At 45.1% G+C, this 13,782-nt stretch overlaps 1 protein-coding gene across 1 annotated transcript in view; it reads left to right on the top strand.

The window, feature by feature from the left end:
* The window catches only part of LOC139404712 (gamma-aminobutyric acid receptor subunit alpha-5-like), a 66,215-nt gene that overhangs the window by 22,471 nt on the left and 29,962 nt on the right, over positions 1–13,782 (top strand). The window contains exon 5 of the mRNA XM_071147344.1: positions 2,587–2,669. Within this exon, the coding sequence (XP_071003445.1) occupies positions 2,587–2,669 (83 nt within the window). The remainder of the gene's footprint in view (positions 1–2,586; positions 2,670–13,782) is intronic.

Below are 13,782 nucleotides of genomic sequence, written 5' to 3'. Positions count from 1 at the left end.
TAAATGTTTTGACCTCTTATAGCAAATAATGCAGGATTTTGTTCCTGTTTCTCTATAAAATCACACATTGTGATCTAAATCTAAATGGTTGAATGTTATCATAAAAAATGTAATAGTGATGACGATGATGAATTGTAAAATAATCATGATGTTGTCTTGTAACTTCTCTAGGTTAATCATGTCAAAGCATAAATTGCTCTTCTGGTTTTGTAGTAACACGGCAATTTGTCTATTAACACCGTGCTCTGACATAGTAATGGAATCATTGGTGAAATGGAGTTGAGCAACTGATGATATGATGATTATTTAGAACTTCTTAGAGGGCAGTATTCAGAAGTTTGGGTGACTGAGGTGCCCAAAGTAAACTGCCTGTTACTCAGGCCCGGAACCTAGGATATGCATATGCATGGTAGTATTGGATAGAAAACACTCTAAAGTTTCTAAAACTGTTAAAATAATGTCTGTGAGTATAACAGAACTGATTTTGGAAGGCAAAACCCTGAGGACAATCCATCCAGGATTTTTTTGTTGTTGAGGTCATTCCAATTCTTTTCAATGGAGAAGCGGAATTATTAGGACCCAGATTGCAGTTCCTATGGCTTCCACTAGATGTCAACAGTCTTTTTTTTGTAGAAAAAATAATTTTCTTTCTAAGTGTCACTCAGGTGGACTCTAGTCTGTTGGTGCGTGTGAATGAGACCTCCTTGTTGTTTTCCTCCGGTATTGGAAACGTCTTATCGATTATTTACATTTTAGGGTACCTGAGGTTGGATTAGAAACGTTGTTTGAAATGTTTGGACCAAGTTTACAGATAACTTATTAGATCCTTTGTAGGCATGTTAGGCGAGTTGGAACCAGTGTATTTCTGAATCAAATGCGCCAAACAAACGGACAATTTTGGGATATAAAGAAGGACTTTATCGGAAAAAACAACAACCATTCATTGTGTAACTGAGACCTTTGGGATTGCGGAAAGATGAAGATCTTCAAAGGTAAGCGATTTATTTTATTTATTTTATCGCTATTTCTGACTTTTGTGATGCATCTGTTTGGTTGGAAAATGTTTTTCATGGTTTTCAAATCAAATCAAATCAAATCAAATTTTATTTGTCACATACACATGGTTAGCAGATGTTAATGCGAGTGTAGCGAAATGCTTGTGCTTCTAGTTCCGACAATGCAGTAATAACCAACAAGTAATCTAACTAGCAATTCCAAAACTACTGTCTTGTACACAGTGTGAGGGGATAAAGAATATGTACATAAGGATATATGAATGAGTGATGGTACAGAGCAGCATAGGCAGATACAGTAGATTGTATCGAGTACAGTATATACATATGAGATGAGTATGTAAACAAAGTGGCATAGTTAAAGTGGCTAGTGATACATGTATTACATAAGGATACAGTCGATGATATAGAGTACAGTATATACGTATGCATATGAGATGAATAATGTAGGGTAAGTAACATTATATAAGGTAGCATTGTTTAAAGTGGCTAGTGATATATTTACATCATTTCCCATCAATTCCCATTATTAAAGTGGCTGGAGTTGAGTCAGTGTCAGTGTGTTGGCAGCAGCCACTCAATGTTAGTGGTGGCTGTTTAACAGTCTGATAGCCTTGAGATAGAAGCTGTTTTTCAGTCTCTCGGTCCCAGCTTTGATGCACCTGTACTGACCTCGCCTTCTGGATGATAGCGGGGTGAACAGGCAGTGGCTCGGGTGGTTGATGTCCTTGATGATCTTTATGGCCTTCCTGTGACATCGGGTGGTGTAGGTGTCCTGGAGGGCAGGTAGTTTGCCCCCGGTGATGCGTTGTGCAGACCTCACTACCCTCTGGAGAGCCTTACGGTTGAGGGCGGAGCAGTTGCCGTACCAGGCGGTGATACAGCCCGCCAGGATGCTCTCGATTGTGCATCTGTAGAAGTTTGTGAGTGCTTTTGGTGACAAGCCGAATTTCTTCAGCCTCCTGAGGTTGAAGAGGCGCTGCTGCGCCTTCTTCACAATGCTGTCTGTGTGAGTGGACCAATTCAGTTTGTCTGTGATGTGTATGCCGAGGAACTTAAAACTTGCTACCCTCTCCACTACTGTTCCATCGATGTGGATAGGGGGGTGTTCCCTCTGCTGTTTCCTGAAGTCCACAATCATCTCCTTAGTTTTGTTGACGTTGAGTGTGAGGTTATTTTCCTGACACCACACTCCGAGGGCCCTCACCTCCTCCCTGTAGGCCGTCTCGTCGTTGTTGGTAATCAAGCCTACCACTGTTGTGTCGTCCGCAAACTTGTTTTGTATGCGGGGCGCTGTCCTCAGATAATCGCATGGTATGCTTTCACAGTAAATCCTATTTGAAATCTGACAAACCGGCTGGATTAACAAGAAGTTCATCTTTTAGCCGATGTATAACACTTGTATATTTTATGAATGTTTATTATGACTATTTCTGTATTTTGAATCTGGCGCTCTGCAATTTCACCGGATGTTGTCATGGTGGGTCGCTAGCGGAAACCCTGCGCCAGAAAGGTTAATAATTGTAATGAATCACGATCACAATATAATTTCTAATCTCTGATGTCTCTCCAGGTTAACCATCTCAGCAGAATGCCCCATGCAGTTAGAGGACTTCCCCATGGATGCCCACGCCTGTCCTCTTAAGTTTGGAAGCTGTAAGTTAATAAGACTCCTCAGTAAATACATCTGGCATTACGGATCTGCTATTATCACACACACACACACACACACCTACACACACACACACACACACACACACACACACACACACACACACACACACACACACACACATACACACACACACACACACACACACACACACACACACACACACACACACACACACACACGTGATGCTTCTCCAGTGCATCTGTACCTCTATCCCAATGCTGTGAAGGTCAGGGTCTGTGGAAGGTCATTAGTAAAAACAAATCAATAATGGTCCAAGCCGGCTTCCCTGCGGTACGCCACATTCAACACAATTTGCATTAGAGAGGTTTCCATTAATGAAAATGCTCTGTGTTCTTTTAGAAAAGTAACTCTCATGCCTCCCGGGTGGCACAGTGGTCTAAGGCACTGCATCACAGTGCAAGCTGTGCCACCAGAGACTCTGGGTTCGAGAGTCTCTGTCGCAGCCGGCCGCGACTGGGAGGTCCATGGGGCGATGCACAATTGGCCTAGTGTCGTCCAGGTTAGGGAGGGTTTGGCCGGTAGGGATATCCTATAAAAACTAACACAATAAATATAAACTAACACAATAAAATGACATAACAATAACGAAGCTATATACACGGGGTACCGGAACCAAGTCAATGTGCGGGGGTACAGGTTAGTCGAGGTAATTTGTACACGTAGGTTGGGGTAAAGTGACTATGCATAGATAATTAACAGCAAGTAACAGCAGTGTACAAAACAAATGGAAGCCCGGTGTAATAGCCCGGTGGCCATTTGATTAATTATTCAGCAGTCTTATGGCTTGGGGGTAGAAGCTGTTAAGGAGCCTCTTGGACCTAGACTTGGCGCTCTGGTACCGCTTGACCTGCGGTAGCAGAGAAAACAGTCTATGACTTGGGTGATTGGAGTCTCTGACAATTTTATGGGCTCTCTTTTGACACCGCCTATTATATAGGTACTGGATTGCAGGAAGCTTGGCCCCAGTGATGTACTGGGCCGTACACATTACCCTCTGTAACGCCTTATGGTTAGATGTTGAACAGTTGCCATACCAGGCGGTGACTGGTCAGGATGCTCTCGATGGTGCAGCTGTAGAACTTTTTGAGGATATGGGGACCCATGCCAAATCTTTTCTCCAAAGGGGGGAAAGGTTTTGTTGTGCCCTCTTCACGACTGTCTTGGTGTGTTTGGACCATGATAGTTTGTTGGTGATGTGGACGCCAAGGAACTTGAAACTTTCGACCCGCTCCACTTCAGCTCCATTGATGTTAATGGAGGCCTGTTCGGTATGCCTTTTCATGTAGTCCACGATCAGCTCCTTTGTCTTGCTCAGATTGAGGGAGAGGTTGTTGTCCTGGCACCACACTGCCAGTTCTCTGACCTTCTAGGCTGTCTCGTCGTTGTCAGGTGATCAGATTAAATATGAATATTTTCTTAACTCTTGAACTGCACTGTTGTTAAAGGGCTTGTAAGTAAGCATTTCACGGTAAGGTCTTCACTTGTTGTATTCGGCACATTTGACAAAAAACATTTGATATGTCATGTGACTTTGTAAATTAACCAATCACTTTCTCCAAGCATTCTCTCTGCTCTCTATAAGCCAATTAAATCAAAATCAAATCAAATCAAATCAAATTGTATTCAAATCAAATCAAATTTTATTTGTCACATACACATGGTTAGCAGATGTTAATGCGAGTGTAGCGAAATGCTTGTGCTTCTAGTTCCGACAATGCAGTAATAACCAACAAGTAATCTAACTAACAATTCCAAAACTACTGTCTTGTACACAGTGTGAGGGGATAAAGAATATGTACATAAGGATATATGAATGAGTGATGGTACAGAGCAGCATAGTCAAGATACAGTAGATGGTATCGAGTACAGTATATACATATGAGATGAGTATGTAAAAAAAGTGGCATAGTTAAAGTGGCTAGAGATACATGTATTACATAAGGATACAGTCGATGATATAGAGTACAGTATATACGTATGCATATGAGATGAATAATGTAGGGTAAGTAACATTATATAAGGTAGCATTGTTTAAAGTGGCTAGTGATATATTTACATCATTTCCCATCAATTCCCATTATTAAAGTGGCTGGAGTTGAGTCAGTGTCAGTGTGTTGGCAGCAGCCATTTAATGTTAGTGGTGGCTGTTTAACAGTCTGATGGCCTTGAGATAGAAGCTGTTTTTCAGTCTCTCGGTTTCCAGCTTTGATGCACCTGTACTGACCTCGCCTTCTGGATGATAGCGGGGTGAACAGGCAGTGGCTCGGGTGGTTGATGTCCTTGATGATCTTTATGGCCTTCCTGTGACATCGGGTTGTGTAGGTGTCCTGGAGGGCAGGTAGTTTGCCCCCGGTGATGCGTTGTGCAGACCTCACTACCCTCTGGAGAGCCTTACGGTTGAGGGCGGAGCAGTTGCCGAACCAGGCGGTGATACAGCCCGCCAGGATGCTCTCGATTGTGCATCTGTAGAAGTTTGTGAGTGCTTTTGGTGACAAGCCAAATTTCTTCAGCCTCCTGAGGTTGAAGAGGCGCTGCTGCGCCTTCTTCACAATGCTGTCTGTGTGAGTGGACCAATTCAGTTTGTCTGTGATGTGTATGCCGAGGAACTTAAAACTTGCTACCCTCTCCACTACTGTTCCATCGATGTGGATAGGGGGGTGTTCCCTCTGCTGTTTCCTGAAGTCCACAATCATCTCCTTAGTTTTGTTGACGTTGAGTGTGAGGTTATTTTCCTGACACCACACTCCGAGGGCCCTCACCTCCTCCCTGTAGGCCGTCTCGTCGTTGTTGGTAATCAAGCCTACCACTGTTGTGTCGTCCGCAAACTTGATGATTGAGTTGGAGGCGTGCGTGGCCACGCAGTCGTGGGTGAACAGGGAGTACAGGAGAGGGCTCAGAACGCACCCTTGTGGGGCCCCAGTGTTGAGGATCAGCGGGGAGGAGATGTTGTTGCCTACCCTCACCACCTGGGGGCGGCCCGTCAGGAAGTCCAGTACCCAGTTGCACAGGGCGGGGTCGAGACCCAGGGTCTCGAGCTTGATGACGAGCTTGGAGGGTACTATGGTGTTGAATGCTGAGCTGTAGTCAATGAACAGCATTCTCACATAGGTATTCCTCTTGTCCAGATGGGTTAGGGCAGTGTGCAGTGTGGTTGAGATTGCATCGTCTGTGGACCTATTTGGGCGGTAAGCAAATTGGAGTGGGTCTAGGGTGTCAGGTAGGGTGGAGGTGATATGGTCCTTGACTAGTCTCTCAAAGCACTTCATGATGACGGAAGTGAGTGCTACTGGGCGGTAGTCGTTTAGCTCAGTTACCTTAGCTTTCTTGGGAACAGGAACAATGGTGGCCCTCTTGAAGCATGTGGGAACAGCAGACTGGTATAGAGATTGATTGAATATGTCCGTAAACACACCGGCCAGCTGGTCTGCGCATGCTCTGAGGGCGCGGCTGGGGATGCCTTCTGGGCCTGCAGCCTTGCGAGGGTTAACACGTTTAAATGTCTTACTCACCTCGGCTGCAGTGAAGGAGAGACCGCATGTTTTCGTTGCAGGCCGTGTCAGTGGCACTGTATTGTCCTCAAAGCGGGCAAAAAAGTTATTTAGTCTGCCTGGGAGCAGGACATCCTGGTCCGTGACTGGGCTGGATTTCTTCCTGTAGTCCGTGATTGACTGTAGACCCTGCCACATGCCTCTTGTGTCTGAGCCGTTGAATTGAGATTCTACTTTGTCTCTGTACTGACGCTTAGCTTGTTTGATAGCCTTGCGGAGGGAATAGCTGCACTGTTTGTATTCGGTCATGTTACCAGACACCTTGCCCTGATTAAAAGCAGTGGTTCGCGCTTTCAGTTTCACGCGAATGCTGCCATCAATCCACGGTTTCTGGTTAGGGAATGTTTTAATCGTTGCTATGGGAACGACATCTTCAACGCACATTCTAATGAACTCGCACACCGAATCAGCGTATTCGTCAATGTTGTTGTCTGACGCAATATGAAACATGTCCCAGTCCACGTGATGGAAGCAGTCTTGGAGTGTGGAGTCAGCTTGGTCGGACCAGCGTTGGACAGACCTCAGCGTGGGAGCCTCTTGTTTTAGTTTCTGTCTGTAGGCAGGGATCAACAAAATGGAGTCGTGGTCAGCTTTTCCGAAAGGGGGGCAGGGCAGGGCCTTATATGCGTTGCGGAAGTTAGAGTAACAATGATCCAAGGTCTTTCCACCCCTGGTTGCGCAATCGATATGCTGATAAAATTTAATCTGTTTTCAGATTAGCCTTGTTAAAATCCCCAGCTACAATGAATGCAGCCTCCGGATAAATTTTGTCCAGTTTGCAAAGAGTCAAATAAAGTTCATTCAGAGCCATCGATGTGTCTGCTTGGGGGGGGATATATACGGCTGTGATTATAATCGAAGAGAATTCTCTTGGTAGATAATGCGGTCTACATTTGATTGTGAGGAATTCTAAATCAGGTGAACAGAAGGATTTGAGTTCCTGTATGTTTCTTTCATCACACCATGTCACGTTAGTCATAAGGCATACGCCCCCGCCCCTCTTCTTACCAGAAAGATGTTTGTTTCTGTCTGCGCGATGCGTGGAGAAACCCGTTGGCTGCACCGCCTCGGATAGCGTCTCTCCAGTGAGCCACGTTTCCGTGAAGCAAAGAACGTTACAGTCTCTGATGTCCCTCTGGAATGCTACCCTTGCTCGGATTTCATCAACCTTGTTGTCAAGAGACTGGACATTGGCAAGAAGAATGCTAGGGAGTGGTGCACGGTGTGCCCGTCTCCGGAGTCTGACCAGAAGACCGCCTCGTTTCCCTCTTTTTCGGAGTCGTTTTTTTGGGTCGCTGCATAGGATCCACTCCTTTGTCCTGTTTGTAAGGCAGAACACAGGATCCGCGTCGCGAAAAACATATTCTTGGTCGTACTGATGGTGAGTTGATGCTGATCTTATATTCAGTAGTTCTTCTCGACTGTATGTAATGAAACCTAAGATGACCTGGGGTACTAATGTAAGAAATAACACGTAAAAAAACAAAAAAAAAAAAAAAAACTGCATAGTTTCCTAGGAACGCGAAGCGAGGCGGCCATCTCTGTCGGCGCCGGAAGTCAGGTATATAGGTACAGTACTGTGTTTGAGTCTTTGATATTTATTACATCCAAAAGGGGTAGGCAAGAGAATGGTCCAGGAGGTACAGAGTGGCAGATAGGCTCGAGGTCAGGGCAGATAGGCTTCGGGTCAGGGCAGATAGGCTCGAGGTCAGGGCAGACAGGCTCGAGGTCAGGGCAGACAGGCTCGAGGTCAGGGCAGGCAGAAAGGTCAGGGCAGACAGGCTCGAGGTCAAGGCAGTATTGCCTTGAAGAATGTGCAGAAATCCCAGTGGCTAGATGTGCCAAGCTTATAGAGACATACCCCAAGAGACTTGCAGCTGTAATTGCTGCAAAAGGTGGCTCTACAAAGTATTGACTTTGGGGGTGTGAATAATAATGCACGCTCAAGTATTCTTTTTTTTGTCTTATTTATTTTTTGTTTCACAATAAAAATATATTGCATCTTCAAAGTGGTAGGCATGTTAGACACTATCCCCTATATTGTGCCCTATGGGCCCTGGTCAAAAGTCATGCACTATAAAGGGAATAGAGTGCCATTTGGGATGTAAACCAAGACTATACCGGGGTATCCTGTCTTGTCAATGGATAATAATATAAGAGTCCCAGTGCCCGTAGGGTTGTCAGATGAGATGCTTGGCTAGACTGGCTGAAGAAACTTGCTTGGCTAGAGGTAGTCAGAAGAGACCAGCACGTGGCTAGAAGCTGTCAGAAGAGACTAGCACTTGGCTAGAGGCTGTCAGAAGAGACTAGCGCTTGGCTAGAGGCTGTCAGAAGAGACTAGCGCTTGGCTAGAGGCTGTCAGAAGAGACTAGCGCTTGGCTAGAGGCTGTCAGAAGAGACTAGCGCTTGGCTAGAGGCTGTCAGAAGAGACTAGCGCTTGGCTAGAGGCTGTCAGAAGAGACTAGCGCTTGGCTAGAGGCTGTCAGAAGAGACTAGCTGTCACGCCCTGGGGGTTCACCATGGTGTAATAGGTCAGAGCGTGACTAGGTTTTTTTTCTAGTTATTATAGTTCTATGTTGGTGTGTGGGTATGGTTCCCAATTGGAGGCAGCTGACGATCGTTGCCTCTAATTGGGGATCATACTTAGTGTGTCCCTTTTCCCACCTGCAATGTGGGATATTGTTTGTATGAGTGCCTATGTGCGCTACATACTGCACTTTTGTTAAATCTTTGTTGTTTTGAAGTTTCACTGTAATAAATATGTGGAACTCTACTCACGCTGCGCCTTGGTCCGATTATTTAAACGACGGTGGTGACACTAGCACTTGGCCAAGTAAGCTTTATTTGTCAGACTAAAAGTAGTGGTGTGACTAATGAATCAATTAATTTACTGCAGCCTCCAGTGATCTGTCCTCTGGTTTTAACTTGGTATTCAGTCCACAATCCCTTTGCAGTTCTAGCTACAACTGTAATTTACTGTGATTAATTGATTGATTTAATTTACGAGATAATTAACACTTGTAGGCCAGAGACAACAGAGAGAGAGAGAGAGAGGATCCTCGGCTTCATTATGTCTCGATCTGGTCTCTCAGCATGGGACTTAAATGGCACCCTTTTCCCTATGCCCCCACATGCCCCGGCCAAAGGTAGTTCGCTAAATAGGGAATAGAGTGCCATTTGGCACTTAGCCTCCGTCTCCGACTCCATTAACCCTTAGTTATTCCCTGTAACCTAATGAGCATGGCCCACCTATTGGACATGACCCACCTAAAAAACATGACCCAGCTAATGAACATGACCCACCTAATAAACATGACCCAGCTATTGAACATGACCCACCTAATAAACATGACCCAGCTAATGAACATGACCCACCTAATAAACAAGACCCAGCTAATAAACATGACCCAACTCAGCACTGCAGCTCACTCTCTGAGCTGTCTTCACCTCCTCCTCTACCTAGTATAGAGACAGGGTTAATCACCACCTCCTCTAACTGGTAAAGAGACAGTGTTAATCACCTACTCCTCCTCTAACTGGTATAGAGACAGTGTTAATCACCTCCTCCTCTAACTGGTATAGAGACAGTGTTCATCACCTCCTCCTCCTCTAACTGGTATAGAGACAGTGTTAATCACCACCTCCTCTAACTGGTATAGAGACAGTGTTAATCACCACCTCCTCTAACTGGTGTAGAGACAGTGTTAATCACCTCCTCCTCTAACTGGTATAGAGACAGTGTTAATCACCTCCTCCTCCTCTACCTGGTATAGAGACAGAGTTAATCACCACCTCCTCCTCTAACTGGTATAGAGACAGTGTTAATCACCACCTCCTCTAACTGGTATAGAGACAGTGTTAATCACCTCCTCCTCTACCTGGTATAGAGACAGTGTTAATCACCTCCTCCTCTACCTGGTATAGAGACAGTGTTAATCACCTCCTCCTCTACCTGGTATAGAGACAGTGTTAATCACCACCTCCTCTACCTGGTATAGAGACAGTGTTAATCACCTCCTCCTCCTCTAACTGGTATAGAGACAGTGTTAATCACATCCTCCTCTAACTGGTATAGAGACAGTGTTAATCACCTCCTCCTCCTCTAACTGGTATAGAGACAGTGTTAATCACCTCCTCCTCCTCTAACTGGTATAGAGACAGTGTTAATCAACTCCTCCTCCTCTAACTGGTGTAGAGACAGTGTTAATCACCTCCTCCTCTGCCTGGTATAGAGACAGTGTTAATCACCTCCTCCTCTAACTGGTATAGAGACAGTGTTAATCACCACCTCCTCCTCCTCTACCTGGTATAGAGACAGTGTTAATCACCTCCTCCTCTGCCTGGTATAGAGACAGTGTTAATCACCACCTCCTCTAACTGGTATGGAGACAGTGTTAATCACCACCTCCTCTAACTGGTATAGAGACTGTGTTAATCACCTCCTCCTCTAACTGGTATAGAGACAGTGTTAATCACCACCTCCTCCTCTAACTGGTATAGAGACAGTGTTAATCACCACCTCCTCCTCTAACTGGTATAAAGACAGTGTTAATCACCTCCTCCTCTAACTGGTATAGAGACAGTGTTAATCACCTCCTCCTCCTCTAACTGGTATAGAGACAGTGTTAATCACCACCTCCTCCTCTAACTGGTATAGAGACAGTGTTAATCACCACCTCCTCCTCTAACTGGTATAGAGACAGTGTTAATCACCTCCTCCTCCTCTACCTGGTATAGAGACAGTGTTAATCACCCCCCCCCCCTCTAACTGGTATAGAGACAGTGTTAATCACCTCCTCCTCCTCTAACTGGTATAGAGACAGTGTTAATCACAACCTCCTCCTCTAACTGGTATAGAGACATTGTTAATCACCTCCTCCTCCTCTAACTGGTATAGAGACAGTGTTAATCACCTCCTCCTCCTCTAACTGGTATAGAGACAGTGTTCATCACCACCTCCTCTAACTGGTATAGAGACAGTGTTAATCACCTCCTCCTCCTCTAACTGGTATAGAGACAGTATTAATCACCTCCACCTCCTCTAACTGGTATAGAGACAGTGTTAATCACCTCCTCCTCCTCTAACTGGTATAGAGACAGTGTTAATCACCTCCTCCTCCTCTAACTGGTATAGAGACAGTGTTAATCACCACCTCCTCCTCCTCTAACTGGTATAGAGACAGTGTTCATCACCACCTCCTCTAACTGGTATAGAGACAGTGTTAATCACCTCCTCCTCTAACTGGTATAGAGACAGTGTTCATCACCTCCTCCTCCTCTAACTGGTATAGAGACAGTGTTAATCACCTCCTCCTCTAACTGGTATAGAGACAGTGTTAATCACCTCCTCCTCTAACTGGTATAGAGACAGTGTTCATCACCTCCTCCTCCTCTAACTGGTATAGAGACAGTGTTAATCACCACCTCCTCTAACTGGTATAGAGACAGTGTTAATCACCACCTCCTCTAACTGGTGTAGAGACAGTGTTAATCACCTCCTCCTCTAACTGGTATAGAGACAGTGTTAATCACCTCCTCCTCCTCTACCTGGTATAGAGACAGAGTTAATCACCACCTCCTCCTCTAACTGGTATAGAGACAGTGTTAATCACCACCTCCTCTAACTGGTATAGAGACAGTGTTAATCACCTCCTCCTCTACCTGGTATAGAGACAGTGTTAATCACCTCCTCCTCTACCTGGTATAGAGACAGTGTTAATCACCTCCTCCTCTACCTGGTATAGAGACAGTGTTAATCACCACCTCCTCTACCTGGTATAGAGACAGTGTTAATCACCTCCTCCTCCTCTAACTGGTATAGAGACAGTGTTAATCACATCCTCCTCTAACTGGTATAGAGACAGTGTTAATCACCTCCTCCTCCTCTAACTGGTATAGAGACAGTGTTAATCACCTCCTCCTCCTCTAACTGGTATAGAGACAGTGTTAATCAACTCCTCCTCCTCTAACTGGTGTAGAGACAGTGTTAATCACCTCCTCCTCTGCCTGGTATAGAGACAGTGTTAATCACCTCCTCCTCTAACTGGTATAGAGACAGTGTTAATCACCACCTCCTCCTCCTCTACCTGGTATAGAGACAGTGTTAATCACCTCCTCCTCTGCCTGGTATAGAGACAGTGTTAATCACCACCTCCTCTAACTGGTATGGAGACAGTGTTAATCACCACCTCCTCTAACTGGTATAGAGACTGTGTTAATCACCTCCTCCTCTAACTGGTATAGAGACAGTGTTAATCACCACCTCCTCCTCTAACTGGTATAGAGACAGTGTTAATCACCACCTCCTCCTCTAACTGGTATAAAGACAGTGTTAATCACCTCCTCCTCTAACTGGTATAGAGACAGTGTTAATCACCTCCTCTTCCTCTAACTGGTATAGAGACAGTGTTAATCACCACCTCCTCCTCTAACTGGTATAGAGACAGTGTTAATCACCACCTCCTCCTCTAACTGGTATAGAGACAGTGTTAATCACCTCCTCCTCCTCTACCTGGTATAGAGACAGTGTTAATCACCTCCCCCCCCTCTAACTGGTATAGAGACAGTGTTAATCACCTCATCCTCCTCTAACTGGTATAGAGACAGTGTTAATCACCTCCTCCTCTAACTGGTATAGAGACTGTGTTAATCACCTCCTCCTCTAACTGGTATAGAGACAGTGTTAATCACAACCTCCTCCTCTAACTGGTATAGAGACATTGTTAATCACCTCCTCCTCCTCTAACTGGTATAGAGACAGTGTTAATCACCTCCTCCTCCTCTAACTGGTATAGAGACAGTGTTCATCACCACCTCCTCTAACTGGTATAGAGACAGTGTTAATCACCTCCTCCTCCTCTAACTGGTATAGAGACAGTATTAATCACCTCCACCTCCTCTAACTGGTATAGAGACAGTGTTAATCACCTCCTCCTCCTCTAACTGGTATAGAGACAGTGTTAATCACCTCCTCCTCCTCTAACTGGTATAGAGACAGTGTTAATCACCACCTCCTCCTCCTCTAACTGGTATAGAGACAGTGTTCATCACCACCTCCTCTAACTGGTATAGAGACAGTGTTAATCACCTCCTCATCCTCTAACTGGTATAGAGACAGTGTTAATCACCAGCTCCTCCTCTAATTGGTATAGAGACAGCGTTAATCACCCCCTTCTCCTCTAACTGGTATAGAGACAGTGTTAATCACCTCCTCCTCCTCTAACTTGTATAGAGACAGTGTTAATCACCACCTCCTCTAACTGGTATAGAGACAGTGTTAATCACCACCTCCTCCTCTACCTGGTATAGAGACAGTGTTAATCACCACCTCCTCTAACTGGTATAGAGACAGTGTTAATCACCTCCTCCTCCTCTAACTGGTATAGAGACAGTGTTAATCACCACCTCCTCCTCTAACTGGTATAGAGACAGTGTTAATCACCTCCTCCTCCTCTAACTGGTATAGAGACAGTGTTAATCACCTCCTCCTCCTCTAACTGGTATAGAGACAGTGTTAATCACCTCC

This window comes from Oncorhynchus clarkii, unplaced genomic scaffold (assembly GCF_045791955.1).
Source record: "Oncorhynchus clarkii lewisi isolate Uvic-CL-2024 unplaced genomic scaffold, UVic_Ocla_1.0 unplaced_contig_4364_pilon_pilon, whole genome shotgun sequence".
In the NCBI taxonomy this organism is placed as follows: Eukaryota; Metazoa; Chordata; class Actinopteri; order Salmoniformes; family Salmonidae; genus Oncorhynchus; species Oncorhynchus clarkii.
The sequence above is the reverse complement of the archived record's forward strand: the minus strand, read 5'-3'. Positions and strand labels throughout refer to the sequence as shown.